Genomic DNA, 24,393 nt, shown 5'->3' on the forward strand with positions numbered 1-24,393 from the left:
TCATGGACGTTGAGTCCTCCGGGCCAAAGAGGAAAAGGACTGTCCAGATTGTTATCAGCACAAAGTTCAAAAGCCAGCATCTCTGGTGTGGGAGTGTGTTAGTGCCCATGGCATGGGTACCTTGCACATCTGTGAAGGCACCATTAAAGCTGAAAGGTACATACAGGTTTTGGAGCAACATATGCTGCCATCCAAGCAACGTCTTTTTCAGGGACGTCCCTGCTTATTTCAGCAAGACGATGCCAAGCCACATTCTGCACATGTTACAACAGCGTGACTTCGTAGTAAAAGAGTGTGGGTACTAGACTGGTCTGCCTGCAGTCCAGACCTGTCTCCCATTGAAAATGTGTGGCGCATTATGAAAATACAACAGCGGAGACCCCGGGCTGTTGAGCAACTGAAAATGTACATCAAACAAGAATGGGAAAGAATTCCACCTACAAAGCTTCAACAATTAGTGTCCTCAGTTCCCAAACGCTTATTGAGTGTTGTTAAAAGGAAAGGTGATGTAACATAGAGGTAAACATGCCCCTGTCCCAACTTCTTTGGAATGTGTTGCAGGCATCAAATTCAAAATGAGTGAATATTTGCAAAAAACAAAGTTTATCTGTTTGAACATTAAATATCTTGTCTTTGTATTCAATTGAATATAGGTTGGAAAGGATTTGCAAATCGTCATATTCTGTTTTTATTTATGTTTTACACAACGTCCCAACTTCATTGGAATTGGGGTTGTAAGTGGAGCTGATAAAATGGACAATGAGCTTAGAATAGAAACAAGGATATAGTCATAATGTTATGCCTGATTGGTGTATAACAGTAATTACAACATGCATCTTCGTGTGTGTGTGTGTGTGTGTGTGTGTGTGTGTATGTATGTGTGTATGTATGCATGTATGTATATACAGCTCACTTAAAAACAGCATCGCTTACATTTACCTAAATTACAAAATCATTGTTCATTGCTCTTCACTTAAGTGATAAAATGGCCTGTAAAATTTTATGTTTACGTATTTTATAACATGGTTTTAAAAGGGCAGTTCGGAATGGTGCGACACAAATACATTTTTTAATTGAATTGAACAAAATGAACAGAAATCAGAACAGCAAAGAATTCTGGGTAATCCGTTTCTATCTGGTTTCAGAGATCTGTGGCTGTGCATGTTTTAAGAATATCTGTTCAGAACTTCAGTTCAGCTTCTAAGAAGCATCTTCATCTTCCACACAGTGATCCAGAATGTCTCATTGCTCTTTGTTTTTGTTTATTTGTTTGCTCTAGATGAGAGCAGCTCGGCAGCTCCTGGACCGGATCCAATCTCATGGAATTGATGCCCGTCTTGAGGCTCTGAAGGAGCTTGCAAAACTCTCGGCGGATCCCACCTTTGCCACGGAATTCATTAACATGGAGGGCATCGGGACGCTGGCACGGCTGGTGGAGAGCGGCACTCAGTCAGTCATACGCTGTTAATCTGATCAGTTCAGGAGTTCTGACTTCACTGAACTGTTTATAGACAACTGATAAACAGTTAAAAATGTCTGTTGTCAGTGATATAGAGCCAGTCTGGTTTCAAATAAATGTGTAAATTGATTTGTGATCTGCTCGTTCTGAACATCCACATTTTTCAGAAGGCTAGTTGACTCCAAAAGGATGAATAGAGCTGTAGAGGATTCTATAGTGGAAGCTGTAGAACATCAAGAATGAAGTTCTGAAAGTTAAAATCCAGAATTTATCATACTTGCTTGGTCGTTGCAGTGGTACAACAGGTGGCTGCTCTGGTGTTGCTAACTGGTTGCTATAGAATGTCTCTTGGTTGCTGTGTTGTTGCTAGGGGGTTGCTGTGATGTTTGTTCCAGGTGGTTACTCTGGTGTTGCTAACCGGTTGGTGGTTGCTAAGGTGCTGGCTAGGATGTTGCTCGACGGTTGCTACTTTGTTAATAATGTAATTCTATTATGGTGACTGTGGGGATCTTTGTGAGGCTGGGAGGAGTAGGAACACTGGGAGTAGCTGGTGAGAGAGCACAACACGGGATCGCTTGGCTTTTCAGCCGGCATACAAAACTAAAGAGCACACTCGCTGGGACTTTATAGTCTTTTCTTTGCTGGAATTTTTGAGTCTCCACGCATCTTCTTCTCTCTCTGCCCACCTACTGAGAAAAGAAACATCTGTAAGTAGGCAGGCAAAACAAAAAAAACAAAGCACAGGTGAATATTATGGGCTACTCAGCCTGCTGGTTTGGCATGACCGGCTTTTTATCCTGCATTTGATGCTCGACCATGCCCCCTCCTCCACAGCGACATAAAAGAGGCATACGAACTTTTCACTCCCAGTCAGACTCAGCATCTTGAAGTTGGTTTGGTGTCAATATCCCAAAAATTTTGGGACGAGTTAGTGGACGAAAATGAAATGAGTATTTTAATCTCCACTTTATTAGTTGTAACGGCAACTATTAAAATGACAAGTGATTCTAAACTTTTGATCAGCAGTGTAACACATTTGTGTGAAGCTTATTGAAATTCCATTCCGTCTCCCATTTGTTTTCTAGTTTTGGGGAGATGTTGGCCTTCACTCTTACAGCGTTCCTTGAGCTGATGGATCATGGCATCGTGTCCTGGGACCTGATCTCTCTGTCCTTTATCAAACAGGCATGTACAAACATCTCCCATCATCTCCCATGGCCTCTGAACACATTACAGCACCACAGTGTTTACATACGCTTCGCTTCACTGACCACCAGATGATGCAGGTTCAATGTCAATGACTGCTTGAACACCCAAGTGAGTAAGGTCTACCTTCAGGCCAGCAAAGGTGAAAATCCCAGCACCGCCCCCCCCCCCCCCTCACTACAGAGTTAAACCCCCCTCACTGCAGAGTTAAATCACATTCACTGTGTAAAACTCCCCTCTCCATTCCCCAAAGCAGAATAATCCCCCTCACTGCGGAATACCCCCCCCCCCCACTCCCCAACTGCATTGTTGGCTGACAATTGTGTGTAATGATGGAGAAGTGTAAACTTTCAGTGTTGCTGGAAGGAAACGTTCTTCTCTGGTGAAAAATATCAGTTTGTATAGATTGATATCATAACTCTGTATTATTACCTTATACATTCTGAACAGACCTCTTCTGTACTGCTGTATTTCCAACTATGCTGCATTCTTTTAGGTTGTTACATATTTCAAGTTTTAATGACACAATTCAGGAATTTTGGATATGTTTTCTTGTGACTTCTTGTTGGTATTCAGACTTTGTTAGGTGAGTTTCAGATAAACAATTTTAATTTAAACATTTTTAAACAGTTGCTTGACCCATGGATCTTTTTCCGAATACCACTCTGTAGGCTGCTTGTTTCCTGGCAACAACAAGTGCTGTCCCTGAGTTTTCTTAGTTGCTCATCTATGAATATTCTCTCTCTCTCTCTCTCTCTCTCTCTCTCTCTCTCTCTCTCTCTCTCTCTCTCTCTCTCTCTCATATTCTCTCATATTCTCTCATTCTGTTCCAGTGTTGAAGGTTACTTGGTAAAGAATTGTTGTTTCTGAAATATAATCTTTGTCCTCATTCAGAACAGATTCTTTGTAACAAATAACCTTCAACAAGAGCTTTTCCCACCAACCTGAAGTTCTGAGATAAGAGAGTTTTGGGGTTAAAATGTGTATATTAAACAGTTTTCTGTAACTGTATGTGGGCTACATGTCTGAATGCTCCCTGTGGTGGATTTTCTCACTCACCATGACCACGAACCACCTACTTTCACAAGAAGGAGCCATTTGATTGAAATGCAAAATAAACAGTCACTGCCCGTCAGTTTTGCGTGCATTTATGGGCAGGAGATCATCAGAATGGCGCTCCAACAAAAACGGACCTGTGAGAAACAGAGAGGTCCTGATACAGCTGAACACTTCAGATCAAACTTCTGCAGACACGATAATGTGAACTTCACAGATGTTTTCAGTCCAGCACTGCAGGACATTTTACATCATCACAGAGAAACTGAGAGTCTCTATACAGGTGCCCATAACAAGATCACAAGGGTGGAACTGCTCTTTTGCTCCTTTGCCTCACTTACATATGCAGTTATAGGAGTAAATACTGACTGTGAGCTGTTTAACGCTGTGAAAAGATTGGCTTTTTTGCCTGCCTATGTTGTTATTTGGACACATCTGTCACAGTTTATGACAGCACTGAATAATCAATTTTGACGATGTAATGACCTGTTATCTCAGTATTTCGACCAAATAATTCTACTGTCTTGAGTAATAACTCCTTATTTTCACATACTAGGTATCATTATTTCGACTTAGTTTATCATCTAGAAAGTGAGTAATTATTATTATGTACATCAGTCAGACGTGTAACTCTAAATTTGCTGTGCGGTCACTGTGTCCCTGGGCTCCATATCTGTGCATTACAGTATAGAAATAAAATAGTTGTATTTAAATTAATTGTATTTCTGGTTGTATGTTGGTATTTTTGATATTCAGATCGCAGGCTACGTAAACCAGCCCATGGTGGATGTGTCCATTCTGCAGCGCTCCTTGGCCATCCTGGAGAGCATGGTACTGAACAGTCACAGCCTGTACCACCGTGTAGCGCAGGAGATCACCGTGGGACAGCTCATCGGACACCTGCAAGTGTGAGCACATACACTCACACATACACGCAGACACTGATAGAACCACAGACTCTTCTTCCTCTCACTCACGCACTCACACGCTCAGCAGTACGTTTCGGCTAGAGATGCACCGAAATTTCACCGCCAAAACATTTTAAATGAAAGAAAGAACAAAAGAAAAATATATGCAGTGAAATGTCAGTGAAAAATGAGAAGGTGATTATAAACACTGTGCTGACCTGTGTTGGTCAGCCCAGACGTGTTCAGCAGATCCACAGCAGAACTCAAAGTCCTGCAGCTGTGTTCAGTAAATTTAACCCACATGTTCTTACCATTAACTAATTTAATGAAAACCACATAAATAGCACTTTATTCAATATCTTTTGGTAATAAACCAGTTAATAAAGCGTGAACTCCTGCTGTGGGTCACGGCTGTTTCTACTCCTTAAATGATGAATTCTGAAAGGACTTTTGTTCTAACAACGCCACCTTCTGGAGAAACTTGATAAGGTGTTTTCTTTTATAAAAGATGCTGCCAATTCTGCTATAGAGGCCTTTGGCAAACCAAGAAAATATTGTTCCTAATTTTACCATATTGAATTTATCATATTATTTAGCAAGTTTCTCTAGTTCTCTGTTTTCTTAATAAATATTGTGATTATCACCTTTGAAGCATCGTCAGCAAATTGTATTAAAAGAACTATTTATTTCACTGTATTGGCTTGTAGTTGAGTTGTGGTTTTCAGTTTTACTTTCAGTGAAAAATTTCAGTGCATCACTATTCGGAAACGCTTGCAATATTTCTTAAGTGAAGTGGAGCACATCGGACCAGATTCATCAGGTTTGCATAGAAACACGAGCTAAGAGAAGGTAAGCAGCTAATGGCTGTCCTACGCTGCTCCCCTACTGGCCAGAGCTTAAATAACTTTATAGTGTTAAAATACAGCACACTCCTGTCAACTTAAGTTTGTTATTCCAGATATGCCAAAGATGAAATTATTGAAAAGTAAAGCTATATGCGTTCTTCTCACGATTTGACTATACACAGTCTGATGAATCTGGTCTGCTGTTCTCTTTTGAGTGCTGGAGCAGCCAAAGAGCGAGATACCTCTAACTGTGCCTGTGTGTGCTGTTTCAGGTCCAATCAGGAGATCCAAACATATGCCATTGCCCTCATTAATGCTCTGTTCCTTAAAGCTCCGGAGGACAGACGGCAGGTATACAGACACAAACATGCACGCATAAACACCTGAGGTGGATTCACAAGCTGCGTATCTGCCATCTGTTATTCACATTCTCTTCCTTCATCACCTAATCCATTCTCCGTCCATTCTTCCTTTATTTACAGGGTTAAATGTTTTTTGCAGTTGTGACTGTGACTCAGACTCACAAACTTGCTCACAAGCTGCTGAGAACAGGTCACAGCTGTGATAAAAACAGACTTTAACCTCCCTCAGTATTCATAAACTGATAAAGCAGTGACGTTATTGATGAGTTGCTTCAGGTCGATGCTCCACATACCAGACTCAATCGGGGGATTAAACATTAGTTCATGCCAACACATGCACTGGAACATCACTGCGCGGCTACGTTTGTGATGCTGTTTGATCGCTGTGCTGTGTCTTTGATCAGTGTGCTATCACCGTAATGTGTTGTCACCTTTGTAATTATATTCGTCTCACTGTGATGTCACTGCGTGGTCACTGCACAGTCACTGTACTGCCACAGTGTTATCACTACAGCCACTCTGCCGCCACTGTGCCGTCATTATTCTTTCACTGTATGGCCACTGTGAAGTGACTGTGCTTACACTGCACAATCATTGTGCTGCTAATGTGCAGTTGTTGTGCAGCGACTATGCTTCCTGTCTGCAGTGGCTATGCAGCAACTCTGCAGTTGTTGTGCAGCGACTGTGCTTCCTCTGCGGGGTTGTTGTGCAGTCACTGCACTGCCACTGCACTGTGTTTATGTTCTGGCTTCTGTTTTCATTTTGTCATAACAAATGTGAGCTGCTCTGTGTTTCTCTTGCTCTTACTGTAGAGCTGTGGAATTCTGATCAAGCTAACATCAATATTTACCACATATAATAATGTTTTTATGGTATTTAATGATATTAGCAGTAATAAGGTCAATGAGCTTCCTTTGTGGTGCTTCTCTGCACCAAAATACACTAATGGATTTTAAATTATCTTTCCAAATTAGTTTGAAGCTTCAAAAGGACACTCAGTGCAGTGAGTGAAGCTCAGAAAGTCGAATCAGAAAGCCTTCGATTCCCAAAGCAGCTAAATCTTAAATGCAGTATCACCATTTGAGTGTAGAAGCTCAATCGCTTTAGCTCTTAATTTCCGCTTTCTGCTTTTTTATCTGTGCATGAGTGTCCCATTGGTTGTGTGTGAGTAAGTGCACTTTCTGTCTCTGTCACTGTCCCACCTGCATCAACCCCCACCCCCCCCAGGAGGAGCACACTAATCCTCTGGACCAGTGCCTTACTGTGAGTATCCAGCACATCGATCCTCATGAAGCCTCACGTCATTACATCCCCCTGCTAGTGCTCATGGCTTCAGATCTCAGCCCTTGCATCGGATTGTCAGTCTGGTATTTGTTCTGGTTGTTGGTCAGCTATCTGATCAGGTTGTCTGTTTGGTAACTGATCAAATTGTGGGTCCAGTATTTGATTGGATTGTTGGTTTGGTATCTGATCGGATTTTGGGGTCCACTGTTTCATCTGATTGGATTGTGGGTCTGGTATCTGATTGGAGTGTACATCTGAAGTCTGATTGCATTCTTGGTCTGGTGTCTGATGGCATTGTCAGTCCAGGGTCTGATCAGACTGCCGGTCTGGAATATAATCAGATTGGCGGTCTGTTGTCCGATTTGATTGTTGATCCAGTATCTGATTTTTGATGGATTGTCAGTACGGTATCTGAATTGTCGGTCCAGGGTCTGATCACATTGTCGGTATGGAGTCTGATCAGATTTTCAGTGTGGTGTCCTATTGGCAGGTGTTTTAATTTTCGTATATTTTTATATATGTTTTTTATATTTTATATTTTTATCGTTCTTTTCATGATTTCTTGATGTTCTTTCATGATGTTTTAGGGATTTCTTAATTATTATTTTTGGTTTTTGCTTTTCTTAAATATCCATTCTTTTCTTTTAGTTTTATGTGGATTATAGATTTATTGCCATACATTACTTATTTGATTTACACTGTTGTCTGTAAACACACTGTCACAACATTGAGTGACATATTTATATGTATGAAGAATGCTATATAAATAGGTACTATTAAAGTTATTTACTTTTATATTTATGGAGAAGGGTGCAGGGTTATGGAGAAGGGTGCAGGGTTACAGAGTCTTCTGGAAGAGTGTGGAAGTTTATGGAGGCTTATGGAGGAGTGTTGGATATGTTGGTGAGGTTGATGAGGTTAATGGGTCATAACAGAGGATTGTGGAAGTTCAGGGAGGAGTGTGGAAGTTTACAGAGTCTTCTGGAGGAGTAGGGAAGGTTATGGAGGAGTATGGAAGTTACTGGAGGTTTATGGAGAACAGTAAAGCAAGCTGCTCTATGGGACTGAAAGCATTTTTCTCTGTTTGTGTTTTTGTTTTTTATTGCAGGAAATGGCCAGCACACTGGCTCAGAAACACCTCAGATCCATCATCCTTAATGTGAGTGTCTTTATTATTTGCAGTAGCTCTTCTTCCACAGTCAGGATTCAACCACACGTGCAGTGCCCTCTTAAACGTTCTCTATTGAATTGTTTTATTCTCATTCATTGATTAAACAGATCAACCTAAAAGGAGATCAGATCACATATACAGTGTTTATTTTTACTCTTTTATGCAGCACGTCATTCGTGGCAATCGACCAATCAAAGCTGAGATGGCGCACCAACTGTATGTCCTGCAGGTTTTAACCTTCAACCTTCTGGAAGAGCGCATGATGACCAAAATGGATCCCACTGATCAGGTGATGTTTCTGTGAAGTTATAAAATCAGATTTTCTGCATTGTATTTAATGGAGTGCATTGCTAAATCTGCAGCAATAATTCCAATTATAAAGTGCTTTTATTATTAGAGAATGACTGGGTATGTCCATCTTAGCTATCAGTTGCTTTCTGCTTCAGTGGGTGACGTCACGTGTTTCCTCCCACCATGTCTTCAGGCTCAGAGAGATGTCATCTTTGAGCTGCGCAGGATTGCGTTTGATGGAGAGAATGATCCGACCGGCACAGAAAAGAGGAAAGCTCTTTACACCAAGGACTACAAGATGTTAGGATTCACTGTGAGTGACGGCGCCCTCTAGTTCTCCTAAAGCACAACTCAGCTCAGGCTCATGTTCAACACTTTATGGGAATAAAGTAATTAAACAAAGAATTTTCGGTAACACTTTATTTGGATGGTCCACTGTAGATTCTTTGTAAATGATCAATATATATATTTAAGTAACATTCAACTAATAGTCATTAAATGCCACTGAACTTGAAGTTGAATGTAACTTAGATGGTTCACTGTTGATGCTTTGTAAATGCTCAGTCTGCCTTTCAGTAACATTCAACTAAATATCCATTAAATTCAGCTGAGCTTGAAATTCAGTGTGAAAGAGTTTATTAATCTTTAACCCTAAACCTAACCCTATCCTTAACCTCAAGGCAAAACCTGCATCTACTCCTAACCCTAACCATAATGTTGTTGATAATCAACTCTGGATCACCAGAAAGGTTGTTAATGACTTAAGTAGCTGTAGAGCATCTATAGGGGATCATCCAAATAAACTGTGACCGAATTTTCATATGTAAGTGCTTTTTTGTTTTTGTAGGATGGGTCACAGAATTCTGATATAAAATAGGTTTATTTTGTGTTTGCTGATGTAATGTGTTGTCTTTTGTGCAGAACCATGTTAATCCCGCCATGGACTTCACTCAGACTCCTCCAGGCATGTTGGCTCTAGATAACATGCTTTACCTTGCCAAGTTCCACCAGGACACCTATATCAGAGTGAGCAGATCTGTTCATAAAGCATAACATTCATGCATTTCTGAGTTTAGTATAGCTTTACAGAGCTGTTGACTGAAAATGTGTACAGTCTAAAACTCAGCAGTGTCAGCTGCTAAACTCAAAGGTTATAGGTCATTGGAGAATGTTAGCTCCATTGTACGATGATGTGTATGAAACCTTTGGAAATACCTGCATGTTGTCTTAAAATCTGAATTACACTAAGGAAAAAACACAATCTGTTTAAACTACAAAACAAACACTCAGTGTAGGCAGGAGAAAGTATGTGAACCCCTGAACTAATGTCTTCAGAGAAAGCTAATTGGAGTCAGGAGGTAATCAGTAAAGTAAGACTGGAGCTCTGACTATTTGTATTTGCTATCCAGTTCAGCATTCTGAGTTTTTTATTCTCATGAAGCATCTGCTGATATGAACCACGCCTCTCAAAATAAGAGATCTTAGAGTAATAAAAAAAACTAAAAAGGAATTAAAGTCACAAAAGAGTATAGATATCCATCAGTCTGCAGATAGACACACTGTCTATAAATTTTTCCTAGAAGTAGATACCCAACCAAAATAGCTCCAAAGGTACAACCCAGAATGCTTTGTGAAGTAAAAAAGAATGCTCGAAGGAATGAAAGGAAAGGCTTGAAGGAAGCATTGGAACTGGTTAGCCTCTCTTTTATTGAGTCTACCATACATCCTCAAAAGACATGATGTCCATGGCAGGACACCACAGAGGAAGCTGTGAAGCTGCAGCTCTCAAAAAAAAAAAAGGTTTATCCATGCCTGAAGTTTGCCTTCACTCTCTAGAACACTCTGGAAAATGTTTTTGGACTAATAAAAGTAAAGCTGAATTGTTCAGGATGAACACTCAGTACTGTGAAGTGAAGTATGGGTGGGAGCATCATGATTTGGGGACTAATCAGAATGCTAACTTTAACCCAGTAGAGATGCTGTGTGAGTCGCTTATGCCAGACACCTGAAGAGTATGGATGAGCTAAAGCAATTCTGAAAGGAGGAACGTTCCTTAAATGTTTTGCAAGTATTATCAGCAGCTGCTGGAAGCTCTTGACTTGAATTATTGTTGCCAAAAAAAGATCGACCAGGTTCAGATACAAGGGTTCACTTAGTTTCTCCCCCAGAGCTGTAAATATTTAATTGATCTTCACTTAATGAATGATTATAATTTTTGTTATTTGATTTGGCACATTCTTTCACTTCCTGACTTTCTGTGATGAAGAAACCTGAGTAATAAAACTCTGTAAAAGCTCAGTAAATCCAAAAGGTTCACATACTGCTTTTTGCTGCTGTTTGTATTGTTCTTGTGTTTGTGTGTTATTTCAGATCGTTCTGGAAAACAGCAGTCGTGAAGATAAACATGAGTGTCCATTCGGCCGCTGTGCCATCGAGCTGACCCGCATGCTGTGCGAGATCCTGCAGGTTGGAGAGCTGCGTAAGTGCTCCGATCTACTCTCCCAGGAACCACAAAGAAGCTGAATTACACTGAGACTTTTCACCTCTTTTTCACACGTTTTTGTGAACCAAGATCACAGCTGTGTAAAAATTAGGGTCCGATCAATAAAAATAACATCCCACTCATTGATTGAGTTGATGAGCAAGCACTGCTTCTGCTTTGAAGTTACTTATTTTATCTTCTAATGAACACACATCTTTAAAGTGAGAAAAATGTAACTTAACCTGTAACGGGAGAGAAATTATTTATATTAATTATCAAAGTAGGAGATACGAAAGATACAAAATCAGCTTCTGGAGTTTAGAGTGACGAAGATGAGAGAATCACAGCTCACAGAAGAGCTTTAATGAAATTTTAAATAGATACAAATGTAGTTAGAGTTTAATCTTTTTATATTTAGTTCACAATCAAATATAGAGTGTCTGTTTAGTTCTAAGGCTGTTTTAAGAAACTCCCTGTTCAGTTTTCTGCCGTTCTTATCAGATCATCAGTTTAACAGGAGCAGAGGTACGTGCTTAGTGATTATGTGGATGATGTTCGGTGATGTACGATGATTTCATTGTGTCTCTGCAGCAAACGAAGGCTGCAATGACTATCACCCCATGTTCTTCACTCACGACCGAGCCTGGGAGGAGTTCTTCTGTGTCTGCATCCAGCTACTGAACAAGACCTGGAAAGAAATGAGAGCCACAGCTGAGGACTTCAACAAGGTGCGCATGTGTTACTGCACACAAAAGGTCTACAGGACAAATCTGACAGAAATATAGCAGTTACCATGGTTACATGCCTGTATGTTTTTCTCTACTGCAGTGTGTAGTTCAGTGGAGGTGTTATGTTATGGTGTTATGAAGTCCTGTACCGTCAGCAAAGTGAAGTCTGTGTGCCGTGCACCTTCAGTCACAGTGAACTTTGTGTGACCTGTAAGACAACAGGCTGAACTTTCTGTAGGTCGTGATGAACAGTGGTGTACAGTTTGAAACATTTGAATAAACTAGACTGAACTTCAGTGTGTTTTTTATAAAACAATGTTAGACTGGCTTGATGAGGCCTTAGAAAACAGTATAAACATTAAAGTAGCGGCTTCAGGTTTATTTATTTATTTATTATTATTAACAGTATTCTGGCTCCAGACAGTGAAGTTACAGGAAAAAAGTCTGTTAAAAGTCTGGAGTAGAAGCTTCACAGGCTTTAACACTAGGACATACAGGGGTAATGTTAGTCCTGAGAAAAGTGCTGACACATGCTTGGCTCATTGGATAACTGTATTACCAAGCAGATATTTCCATTAAAGAAGCCACTCTCTTGAATTTTTCTTTTTGGTCTCTGGAGGTCATGTGATTTACATAATTTCTCTCATAATGCTGGTGTAAACATTAAATGGCAGGGAAGCTTTACACTTGGATTTATCATTTACTGTGTTAGGTTTCTGTTTTAGGAGATTCTGTATAGATGGTGTTCTTCAGAGTGACAACAGGGGACAATTCCCAGTCAGTTGTCTGTGCCCTGTAGGGTCACAGAGTTCAGCCCAGGTACTCAGGTGTGAAGTGGAAGTGATGACAGAATGTGTGATCAGGACCACACTGTACTGTGCTGAGCAGAAGAATGCTCAGAGTGCCATAATGCAGCGTTTGTGTGTGCGTTCAGGTGATGCAGGTGGTGCGGGAGCAGATCACCAGAGCTCTGGCTATGAAGCCATCGTCTTTGGAGCAGCTGAAGAGTAAACTCCGCAGCCTGAGCTACTCCGAGATCCTCCGCCTGCGCCAGTCTGAGAGAATGAGCCAAGACGACTTCCAGTCTGCACCCATTATGTGAGTAACAGGCTCAGGCTCTTTAGAAGGAAAAACTCACTGTTCTGTCTAGAGCTGGAGTCAGACAAGAAGGAGTTTATAGGTTTTAAAAAGTTCTTTAGGCCTTTCCACACTAACAGAACCTTGCTGAATGATCTCTTCTGTGGTTTTTGGTCAGTGAGCTCCGTGAGCGAATCCAGCCTGAGATTCTGGAGCTGATTAAACAGCAGAGGCTGAACCGCCTGTGTGAGGGAAGCTGCTTTCGCAAGCTGGGAAACCGTCGAAGACAAGGTAACAGCACCTACTGGACATGTATACTACACATCCAGAAGTATCCAGACAGCCCTAGAAATTCATATCTCCATAGAAAAGCTGACCAATAGAATGGGATGCTCTGGAGCAGCTGCACATTATCCTAAGATCTCTGTCCACTGCCAAGCGTGGGCTAGAGGGGTATAAAGCCCCCAGCATTAGGCTGTGGAGTAGTACCATCCAACATCAGCACCTGACGTCAGTAATGCTCAATCAAATCATCAAAAGTGATGTTCCAACATCTAGTGTAAAGCCTTCCCAGGAGAGTAGAGGCTGTTACTGCAGCATAAACTCTTTATTTCAGAAGAGCTCAGATATTCAGATGGATAATGAATCTGTCTTTTATCCTTAATCTGTATTTCTGATTCAGCCTTACTTTGTTTCCTCTCCCTCAGAGAAGTTCTGGTTCTGTCGTCTCTCTTTGAACCATAAAGTTCTGCACTATGGTGATCTTGATGAGTCTCCACAAGGCGAGGTGCCTTTTGAGCTGCTGACAGACAAAAGTAAGTGGATTATGACAAAATGTAATTTACAGTTCATATTTTACTTATGGTACAGATGTGATTATGTCCAGTGATGAGCCATACCTTTAGTTTGGGAATCAATATCAAAATTTAGTGTTTCTGCTAGCACCCCTATGAGATTCTAGTAGTATGTTAGCACTAAGCTAATACGTTAATTAAATGCATGAACCTTTTAGGGTTCTCTCTCTTTAGGATTCTGTTCTCATTCTCTTACAGTCCCAGTGTCCGATATTAAATCTGTGGTGACTGGGAAGGACTGTCCACACATGAAGGAGAAAAGTGCACTGAAACAGAACAAGGTACATCACCTAAAACCAAAAACACATTAGAGATGAACAGTATGAGGACAATACTCACCTTCGGTCTGAAATGCTCTGTTAGAGCTCCTGTGTCTTCAAGCCCCGCCTCCTGATGAGCCTAGGGGGCTCTGATTGGTCAGCTCACCCATGTTCTGACATGTTGACCTTTAGAGCAGTTTTGCCCTTGTGCTTTCCGCACCTGTCTTGCAGTCTGCAGACAGACCTTTCTCTCCTGAGCAGCTGTATTTACATTTACATTTACGGCATTTGGCAGATGCTCTTATCCAGAGTGACTTACAGTTTGATCATTTTACACTGGAAGGCGAAGGTGGTGTTAGGAGTCTTGCCCAAGGACTCTTATTGATATAGTGTAGGGTGTTTACTCAGGCGGGGATTGAACCCCAGTCTACAGTTTAGAAGGGTTCCCCACTACACTACACAAACCTGTAAACTCTGCTGTAGCTGTTTCTCCAGGGATGTCGGTTCTGACGTATCAGTTTGATCCAGAGTCGATCCGCAAAAAAAAAGTGTTTTTTGTGGAAGAGAGTTTCTCCTTCTGGGGGGCACTTTGAGCTTTGTGACTTTACAGAACTTTTACATGCACAAAAAGATGCAACACACTAAAGGAAAGGGAAAAACTGGAAAAGCCTAATAGGCCCCTTTTAATATGAGGTACAGTGGCATAAGGCTAGTAAAAAGAAGATGCCCAGCAGGTCAAAAATCACACTGCTCTGTATGAAGCATCTTCAGAAATTTCATTTTCATTATCAGTAAAAAAAATCAGCAAAATGTAGATCACAGTCCTGTTTTGAACCTGAGGATAGAAGAACTGTCCCAAGAGCTCCATTTTTAGTAGTCAGCATCATCAGTCCTACATTACAGTTAGGTCAATTCGAACTGGTCTGCTGTTACTGTCCAGAATTATTACTGTGTGAAACCCCCCTTATATTTGGGGTCCTATGTTGTCTGTTACCTCAGTCACCATAGCAGTGCCGCTGTATTTTTCACAAGTTGCTGAGCAGACTTGTCAAAGTTACAATCTACAAAAGCTACAATATACATCGCAGATAACTCTCAGATTAGAGAACCTCTCCAGATTAATCTAATCCCCTCCAGCATAGCTTTACTCACCTTCTCATTTAAACTTAACTGCTTGATTACAGAGTGGAGGTAACAATCGGATTCAGTGTTCTGTAAACACACACACACACACCCCCACACACCCCCACACACACCCACACCCACATACATTTTCTAAGCTGCTCCTCCCTCAGGGTCGCGGGGTGCAGTGCTGGAGCCTATCCCAACGGTCATTAGGCAGAAGGCAGGATACACCCTGGACCAGTCCATGTTCTGTAAGCAGTGCTGTGTCATATTAATAACACAGTTAAATGTGTTGTTTTGTGTGTGTGTGTGTGTGTGTATGTGTGTGTGTGTTTGTGTGTGGTTATTGTTTAGGAGGTTCTAGAGTTGGCGTTCTCCATCCTCTATGATCCTGATGAGGCTCTCAACTTTGTGGCACCCAGCAAATATGAGGTGAGTCTCACTAGAGCAGGGCAGTGTGATGGCACAGAGCACAGGTCTGAAGATTATGATATACAAGGAGTTTGATGGAAACGGTGGTAACGGCGCATAGTGATCAGACGAAACAAGTCTGTACAAAGTGAACATTTTAGATTAGTTTACATAAACTTTACTGCCTGTGAAGGAAACCTGCTCTTCAAACATAAAAGCACAGAAACAAACTGTAACTCAGTACCTCCTTCATTTCAGCTGTGTAGGGATGCGTATGGAGATGGTTGTGTTGTGATAATGTGTATAGATAAGGTGTTGATTGTATCTGATGTGTCCTGTATGTTTGTGTAATTTGTTGCGGTCATTGTGTTGATCAGTACTGTATCTGGACGGACGGACTGTGTGCGCTGTTGGGCAGAGAGATGGGCAGTGACCTCACGCGTAGCGACCTTGACACACTCATTAGCATGGAGATGAAGCTCCGCCTCCTCGACCTAGAGAACATCACCATCCCTGAGGCCCCGCCACCTGTGCCCAAGGAGCCCAGCACCTACAATTTCACCTACAACTACGGATAAAGTGTGCGTGTGCGTGTGTGTGAGAGTGTGAGTGTGAGTGATCTGCTCTGCTCTATACTGACTGATGAAAGTTTGGACTGTAAACTGCGTTTCTCACTCACTGTTCACTGTTCATTCTGGAAGGCTCTTCAGTTCTGATTCTGAATCATTGCTGTTTGTACATTTCTGTTATGGATGATGTGAAAATGATCAGGATCGTTGCTGCTAATTGATTTTTCCATAAGTCAATAATGGAGACGGTACGATTTTACAATACCAATATTGAAACCTACAGTATGGATACCAATCGGATACTGAAACCTTGAGTATCAGTGATACTGATACCGATCTGACGTTGAAACTTTGAGTATTGGCCAATATCAGTATGAGATTTCTTCTTTGAAACTACAAATCTTCATAAAAAATGTTACCTGATATTAGATCAGTGCCTTCTGTAGCCAAAATCAAATTATTTTACATTCATTACAATCATAAATATGGTAGTAACTTATTCTATTAATTAATTAATTAATTAATTAAAATTTAATAGAGGAAATTGAATGAGTTTTACAGTGGAGGTACACAGGCATTGCCTGAAGTTTTAACTGATGTACTGGAGACATGGTGTGTTAACACACTGGCACTAAATACTGACAAAATGTTAATACTGAACTGGTGATTTTTAAGCAGTTATCTGCTAACTCTTGTGCCACCACTTTTAAACTCTTAATTTTGCATCATATAATTAATTAAGGAGTTCATTGTTTAATTAACCAGTGCTTTTAACATTATCCTTCACTGATTAGTGAATTTTGTACTCCCTGTCGGCCCGTCGGCTCACTAACCTACTGAGGTTTGTTATTAAAAATAGTCTATATTTTTGTAAATGCTGTGATTAAGTAAAGCAGTAGATGCTGTTCAAAGGAAAGCAGAGGTGAGAGTAAAAGAGTCGAGGTCTGGCCTGTTGGTACTGAATGCTGTGTTTTCTGCAGACACTAAAATAAACTGAATGTTTATGGTGCGCTTTGAGGCTAAAAAGAAGTATATTCAGAATTCATTTATAATACCTACAGCAGTATCAGTTATTCTGTTTGTATTGTGTTGTGTTTTTCACACTAAGCTGATCAGTTCCTCTGAGTTTATATTAGAAAAATACAGTTTTTATGGCAACAGTGTGATTCTACTAACTGTACAGAGCAGAGTCTATAACAGTTAGAAGAAATAGTCATTTACCCAAGACAGAGCTGTAACCACTATAGCATTAGCAAGGATTCACTTCACCATACCTTTTATTCAGGCTTGTAGTCGTAGTGAGTGACATGTTAGTGGAGACGTAACTGAAATATGGTATTCATTGTATAATATATAAAATTTCTATGTCTGTATATAGTGTGATGCCTTATTAAAACAACTGAGTTTGTGTGAATAAATACAAAGTTTAAAACAGATTTTATCATTTAATATTTCTTCATTTAGTTTCACTCATTTTTAATGTTTTTAAATGTATTTTTAACTAGTAACAATGGAGGTTTGCATGCAGGGCATCGTGAGGCAAAGAAAACTTACTATTTTAGATTGATGATGGGGAAAATAGTGGACAATGCTCCATAAAGTAAAAATAAAAATGTATTGAGTAATAATTGTAGTTTAAAACTTACTCATTGCTTTTGTATTTGACCTTTCATTTTATAGACTGTTATGGTACTGTCCTCCAGAATGTGCCGTCTGATGGGTGAAGGCTTTTATTTTGACAGTAACGGAGTCCTGCAGTCAACGTTGCTGCTGCTATTAATATAACAGGTGTTTTAATTTTGGAGCAGAAATCAGAAACATTTTTTAAAATCCACTTTAATGTAACGAACATTACGCTTAGAAGTTAAACAGCTTCTTTGAACTTTTAGAAGTTAACGTCTTGCGTCAAAGAAACTTAGCAATTATGACAAAAAAATCAGTAGTACTGTCCTTTATGGAAATAAATAGGTTTGACTGCAGTGCAACACGATTGTTGTTTTTCTTTTTATTTTATAAAATTGTTCATCTTTCATCTCTGTTGTTATCTAGATGGCAACGTTTGGGGAGTAAGGGATTTTATTTTGACAGTAATGGAGTCCTGTAGGCAGTGCTGTGCATCAAATCACTGTTTAATAGTGAAACGGACATTAAAAAGTCGCTCTGTTCTCATCGGTGTATTATAAACAGTTGCTGTCAGATTAGAAGAACGTTCTGCTTCAACATTCACTCTTCACTGCGTTCGATCCGCTCTGTCCCTGTTTAGAGTGAAGCTTTTATCTCCGTCTGATTCTCAGTTTAGCAGCGTTAGCAGAGCCGCTCTTAGAGCCCTTCTGTTTCAATCAGTGCATATTCAATAATATCGCCAGCAATTAATCTCAGTTGTTTATCAATTACATGTTAAGATCAATAATCTCGGTTATGAACTTCAGGCTGAGTCTTCTAAACTGACTAATCAGCGGAGAGCTCTTCTGAGCCACTATCCAATCACAATGAAGGGGCGGGGCTATGTTAGACTCAGTGACCACGTGTTTCCGGTGTGAAGCCCGTGCAGCCCACCAGGAGGCGTTAATTCTTCAGCTGTGGATCTCCAACATCCAACCTTCGAGCAGCGGAGAAGCAGAAGATCTAGCAGCTTATAATCAGATACAACAGAAACAAAAGATTTGCTCTGATCCATCAGCAGAGAAACAGAAACTCTGCCCTGACCCAGGAGAAGAGAAGCAGAAGATCTGTTCTAATCGAACAGGAGAGAAGCAAAAGACCTGCTCTGATTCACCAGAAAAGAAACAGAAGATCTGCGCTGATCCAGCAGAAGAGAAGCAGAAGATCTGCGCTGATCCAGCAGAAGAGAAGCAGAAGGTCTGCGCTGATCCAGCAGAAGAGAAGCAGAAGGTCTGCGCTGATCCAGCAGAAGAGAAGCAGAAGATCTGCTCTGCTTTAGGTAGGAGCTCCTCAGTTAGAGATCCTTTATTTATATACAGGTATTTCAGGTTGTGTGTTTTATCAGTTTATTTGCTTTACAAACCAGTAAGAAAACAGTATAGTGTATAAAAAGATGATGTCGTTAAACGTGGAAAGCTCAAATCTGTTCATATATTATCCAAAACGAATATAAAATGTGTAACGCTAATTGTGTGTGAATGTTGGGAAAACGGCAGCAAAATAAAGAGATACTAATATCCTTTATACCATCTATTGCGTGTTGATTGAATAAAGCAGTTCGGTTATAGTAAAGAGGAACAGTCTGTTAGGTTTTTGGAGCTGGAGATTCAGGATTGTTTTTTTTCGGGGGTTTGCATCCGTGCTAACTTACGCAGACGTTACATCCGTACGCTAACGACAGGCTCGTCTGACGATAAGTGCACCAGCGCCCCCTCCTGTGAGTGCTATGGGTTAGTTTAGAAACTTCATGTTCAGCTTTTCCCACCCCCTAATAAGTCTGCTTTCCTCCACCAATCAGCCAAAAATGTCTTGCGGTCGTCCACAGATGTTCTCGATACGAGATCCTGTTGGTGTATTCCAGCGAGACTAGGGAGGCAGATGGAACAGCAGCAGTGACTAGTATCAAGTTTTGTTCTGAAGTTTTTTTTTTTGTCTAATCCCAGTGGACCTTTTCCATCAGACAGTGCAGTACAGCATAATGTAGTTATTAACCCAAACCTAGAACACTCTGGACCCTGTTTGACTCACTGTATCCGTTAACTGCTGAACAACAGAGCCCATGGCAGTATGAGGAGGTTGCGTGGTAGAGGTTTGATCTCCCACACGATACTGGTGTTACAGCAAGTTTAAACAGAGGTGTCCACAACAGAGGAGTTTTAAGTTCTGCCAAACTCCATGTTGGTGCTCAGGTAGAGTACAGCAGTGGAACTGACGACAAAAAGTGTGACCACGGATTTGTAGCTGTTCTCGGTTTCCTGATCTAACTGTAGAAAGGACACCACAGGTTTGGACTTTCCTCTAATCTCTCATGCTGCTTCAGTTAAGTTAGCTGCTACTGGAACTCCTGTCTGATTCTCAGAACCTACACTGGTAAATTTGTACCTGTAGGGCTAAACAATCTGAGTTTTCTGCATTTGACCCACTATGTTTAGTTCTGCTTGAGGGCTGTAGAGGCTCAGAGTGAGAGGAACATCCATCCAGACATTCCTCTGATAGGTCTCAGTGAGTTCAGAACAGAGCAGTAAAGGCAGTAGTGGAGTAGTGCTTTATTTTATTATTTTACTATTTTTCAGGATTATTGGTATTGGGTGATTTCCAACAGTGAATTTAATTTGTTTTTGTTACATTTTACGTTTTGAATATTTTGTTTTTCCTCTCCTCTAGGAACACATGATGTCCGGTTAGAAGTCTCCTCCTGGTCTTAGTGTTCACTTTCCTACAGAGCACAAACAAACCAGCGAGGTCAGCAAGAGGCAAAAGCCTCACTGCTGTAATCAGGAGGAATCATATACGAGAATATGCAGCCTCAAAGAAGCTCAGCTGCTCTGCAGACGTCCTCTGGTGCTCTCCGCGCGGACTCATCTCGCAGACGAAGGCAGAAGAGCACCAGTAAACACTCGGAGTGTGGGAAGAGTTCCACTTCACAAAGTGATCTGCAGCTACAGGGAGAGAAACCATATCATTGTTCACACTGTGGAAAGAATTTTAATGTAAAAGAGCATCTGGAAACACACCAGTGCATCCACACAGGAGAGAAGCCGTATCAGTGCTCAGAGTGTGGGAGGAGCTTCAGTCAGCAGAGTCATCTCCAGTTACACCATCGTGTCCACACAGAAGAGAAACCGTACTTGTGTTCAGAGTGTGGGAAGAGCTATAGCGATGGAAGTGCCCTCAAAAAACACCAGAGTGTTCACATGGCGGAGACGCCATATCGCTGCTCGGACTGTGGGAAGAGTTTTAAACGACAGAGCGATCTGCAGCTGCACCAGCGCATCCACACAGGAGAGAAACCACACCACTGCTCGTACTGCGGAAAAACGTTTAGACAAGCAGGTACCCTCAAAAAACACCAGCGCATACACACAGGAGAGAAGCCGTATCGATGCTCAGACTGTGGGAGGAGTTTTAATCAGATCATTCATCTCCAAGCTCACCAGCGCATCCACACAGGAGAGAAGCCGTATTACTGCTCGGAGTGCGGCAAGAGTTTTAATCAGCACAGCAATTTCCAGCTACACCAGCGCATCCACACTGGAGAGAAACCGTACCGCTGCTCGGACTGCGGAAAGACCTTTAGACAAGCAGGCACCCTCACAAAACACCAGCGTATCCACACAGGAGAGAAGCCGTATCATTGCTCAGACTGCGGGAGGAGCTTTAGTCAGAACATTCATCTCCAAGCTCATCAGCGCATCCACACAGGAGAGAAGCCGTATTACTGCTCGGAGTGTGGCAAGAGTTTTAATCAGCACAGCAATTTCCAGCTACACCAGCGCATCCACACTGGCGAGAAGCCATACCACTGTTCAGAGTGTAGCAAGAGTTTCAGGTCCTCTAACACTTTAAAGACCCATAAGTGCACTAAGACAGAGGAGCTGTATGTTCAACAGTCTGCAGACGCCTGTTCCTCCAGCGTTTCTTCTGAAATGAGTAGTAATACTGAGCGTGTGCAGCAGTAGCAGCCTCTACTCTTCTGTAAGGCTTTACACTAGATGTTGTAACATTGCCCTGGAAATTTGATTGAGCATTAGTGAGGTCAGGTACTGATGCAGAATGGTCGGTTCTTGATCACTCCAAATCATCCCAAAGGTATTGGATAGAGCTCCAGAGAACCCAGTTCCATGGCTTCATGGCCCAATGCTGGGGGCTTTATACCCCTCTAGCCTATGCTTGGCCATGGGCATGGTGACCTTAGGATGATGTGCAACTGCTCCAGAGTGTCCCATTCTTTTGGTCAGTGCTTTTCTATGGAGATTATACAAGCTGTGTCAGAAGTGGGTGCAGCCAAACTCACTCTGTAGACGAGTTGTTTTGGACTCCTGAGTGATGCAGCTAAGGCTGAGTTTAGACTGCAGACAAATTGATTTGTTTCTCAAAACAGATCTTTGGGTTGACTGTCTGCTCTGTTATTTGCATGTGATCAGATCAGATTTGTGTGTCCAGACATCACCAGCCTATCGACTTGGGTTTGCTGTGGTAACTACTTAAGAAAAACTCTTTGTTGCTTTTCTTGAACCCCAGCACTTCTATTACTTTGAATTTGACCTTGTTTTTGTTGCGATTGACTCAAATAACTTAAAATCCAATTTGAATGTCCAGACTGAGACGTATCTGTAAAAATCTGACTGAAGTCACATTTCAAACCACCTCCAATGCCTTCAATGTGGCTTGGATCTCAAAAATTGAATATTGTGTTTTTTGCTGCATACAGTCTGGATATGATATAATTAGGTTTGGGCTGGCAGTCTGAACAAGGCCTCTTTGTTGGTGCAGGGAGTTTGATCCCCAGTGATGCCACAACTATCCATGGCCAGGAGTCCAAGAGAACATAGCAGGTCTGGGTGGGTAGGATAGTCCTCCCTCCTCACATGACTCAGCTCGATGTTAGCCAATGTGGCCATATGTGAACGTAACAGAAGTGGTGGTTAGCGTTTTCCTCCAAGTGTGCTGAACTCCAATGATGTTAAAAGATTCATCTCCAGGGGCTCCTGAGTGGCGCAACAGTCTAAGCGTTGGCCCCATCATCAGGAGATCGAGAGTTCAATCCCTGGTGATGCTACAGCCATCCGTCCAGACAGCACAATTGGCCTTGCTCTCTCCGGGTGGGTAGGATTGCCACCCTTCTCCTCCCATCACTCAGTGTGTGATTCAGCAGGCTTCTGTTAGCTGATGTAACAGATCTGGCGGTTGGCCTCAGAGCATGTTCCGCTGTCCAGTGATGTTGCATTAGCGGCAATTAAAAAAAAAAAGTGGTGGCTGGTTTCGCAAGACTCGGAGGAAGCCTGTGCTAGCCCCACCCTCCTAGCATTGGTGACATCATGTGAATGGGGGAGTCCTAAGTAGCGGGTGGACTTGGAAATGACTAAAATTGGGGAGAAAATCGGGTAAAAATCTTCTTCTTTCGGCTGCTCCCTTTAGGGGTCGCCACAGCGGATCATCTGCCTCCATCTTGCCCTATCCATTGCCTCCTCTACTTTCACACCAACCATCTCCATGTCCACCTTCACTACATCCATAAACCTTCTCTGAGGTCTACCTCTTCTACTTCTACCCAGCAGCTCCATCTCCAACATTCTTTGCCCAATATATCCACTATTCCTCCTCAACACATGTCCAAACCATCTCAACCTGGCCCCTCTGGCTTTATCTCCAAATTGCTCCACCTTCACTGTCCCTCTGATCTGCTCATTTCTAATCTTGTCCATCCTTGTCACTCCCAACGAAAATCACAGCATCTTCATCTCCGCCACCTCCAGCTCAGCCTCCTGTCTTTTAGACAGAGCCACAGTCTCCAAACCATACATCATAGCTGGACGCACTGCTGTCTTGTAAACCTTCCCTTTCACTCTTGCTGCTATCCTTCTGTCACACTTCAGCCCTGACATCCGTCTCCACCCACTCCATCCTGCCTGCACCCTCTTCTTCACCTCTTTTCTACACTGTCCATTGCTCTGGATGGTTGACCCAAGATATTTGAAGTCATCCACCTTTACGACCTCTACTCCTTGCATCTTCACCTTTCCACCTGCCTCCCTCTCATTCATACACATGTATTCCGTCTTGTCTCTACTGATCTCCATTCCTCTCCTCTCCATTGCAAACCTCCACCTCTCCAGATTCTCTTCCACCTGCTCTCTACTCTCACCACAGATTACAATGTCATCTGCAAACATCATGGTCCATGGAGCTTCCTGCCTGACCTCATCTGTCAACCTGTCCATCACCATTGCTAACAAGAAGGGGCTCAAAGCTGATCCCTGATGTAAACCTACCTTCAACTTGAAACCATTTGTCACTCCAACTGCACACCTCACCACTGTCCCACTATCCTCATACATGTCCTGCACCACCCTAACATACTTTTCAGCTACACCTGACTTCCTCATACAGTACCACAGTTCCTGTCTTGGCACCCTATCATATTCCTTCTCTAGATCCAAAAGACACAATGCAGCTCCTTCTGACCTTCTCTGTACTCCTCTACCAAAACTCTAAATGCAAAAATTGCATCTGTGGTACTCTTTCTGGGCATGAAACCAAACTGCTGCTCACTGATCTGAACCTCTCGCCTTAGCCTTACTTCAACAACTCTTAGCCACACCATGAAGGTATGGGACATCAACTTTATACCTCTGTAGTTACT

The 24,393-nt window shown here is 41.9% G+C and overlaps 2 protein-coding genes across 6 annotated transcripts in view; both read left to right on the forward strand.

Moving 5' to 3' along the window:
- Positions 1-17,524, forward strand: part of elmo2 (engulfment and cell motility 2) — a 31,015-nt gene extending 13,491 nt beyond the window's left edge. For 2 of the 5 annotated variants that reach the window (XM_017692806.2, XM_017692807.2), the window contains exons 7-23: positions 1,280-1,449; positions 2,545-2,644; positions 4,478-4,629; positions 5,747-5,825; positions 7,064-7,099; positions 8,229-8,279; positions 8,458-8,580; positions 8,776-8,895; positions 9,504-9,608; positions 10,953-11,061; positions 11,656-11,792; positions 12,727-12,890; positions 13,048-13,160; positions 13,577-13,684; positions 13,922-14,004; positions 15,463-15,540; positions 15,897-17,524. In XM_017692806.2, coding sequence (XP_017548295.1) covers positions 1,280-1,449; positions 2,545-2,644; positions 4,478-4,629; positions 5,747-5,825; positions 7,064-7,099; positions 8,229-8,279; positions 8,458-8,580; positions 8,776-8,895; positions 9,504-9,608; positions 10,953-11,061; positions 11,656-11,792; positions 12,727-12,890; positions 13,048-13,160; positions 13,577-13,684; positions 13,922-14,004; positions 15,463-15,540; positions 15,897-16,097 — 1,929 coding nt within the window. In that variant the 3' untranslated portion in view covers positions 16,098-17,524. The remainder of the gene's footprint in view (positions 1-1,279; positions 1,450-2,544; positions 2,645-4,477; positions 4,630-5,746; positions 5,826-7,063; positions 7,100-8,228; positions 8,280-8,457; positions 8,581-8,775; positions 8,896-9,503; positions 9,609-10,952; positions 11,062-11,655; positions 11,793-12,726; positions 12,891-13,047; positions 13,161-13,576; positions 13,685-13,921; positions 14,005-15,462; positions 15,541-15,896) is intronic. The other 3 variants (XM_017692808.2, XM_017692809.2, XM_017692810.2) reach the window with 3 other exon arrangements.
- Positions 17,525-18,676: 1,152 nt separating this feature from the next.
- On the forward strand, positions 18,677-22,976 carry LOC108424591 (zinc finger protein 239-like). Its single transcript, XM_017692721.2, has 2 exons — positions 18,677-19,029; positions 20,415-22,976. The coding sequence occupies exon 2, from the start codon at positions 20,549-20,551 to the stop codon at positions 21,707-21,709; it is 1,161 nt and encodes a 386-aa protein (XP_017548210.1). The 5' UTR covers positions 18,677-19,029; positions 20,415-20,548; the 3' UTR covers positions 21,710-22,976.
- Positions 22,977-24,393: the final 1,417 nt, after the last annotated feature.

Source organism: Pygocentrus nattereri, chromosome 21 (genome assembly GCF_015220715.1).
Source record: "Pygocentrus nattereri isolate fPygNat1 chromosome 21, fPygNat1.pri, whole genome shotgun sequence".
In the NCBI taxonomy this organism is placed as follows: domain Eukaryota; kingdom Metazoa; phylum Chordata; class Actinopteri; order Characiformes; family Serrasalmidae; genus Pygocentrus; species Pygocentrus nattereri.

Excerpts from the sequence above, each read along its gene's own strand:
- LOC108424591 (XM_017692721.2), top strand. The coding sequence starts at position 20,549 with ATGCAGCCTCAAAGAAGCTCAGCTGCTCTGCAGACGTCCTCTGGTGCT.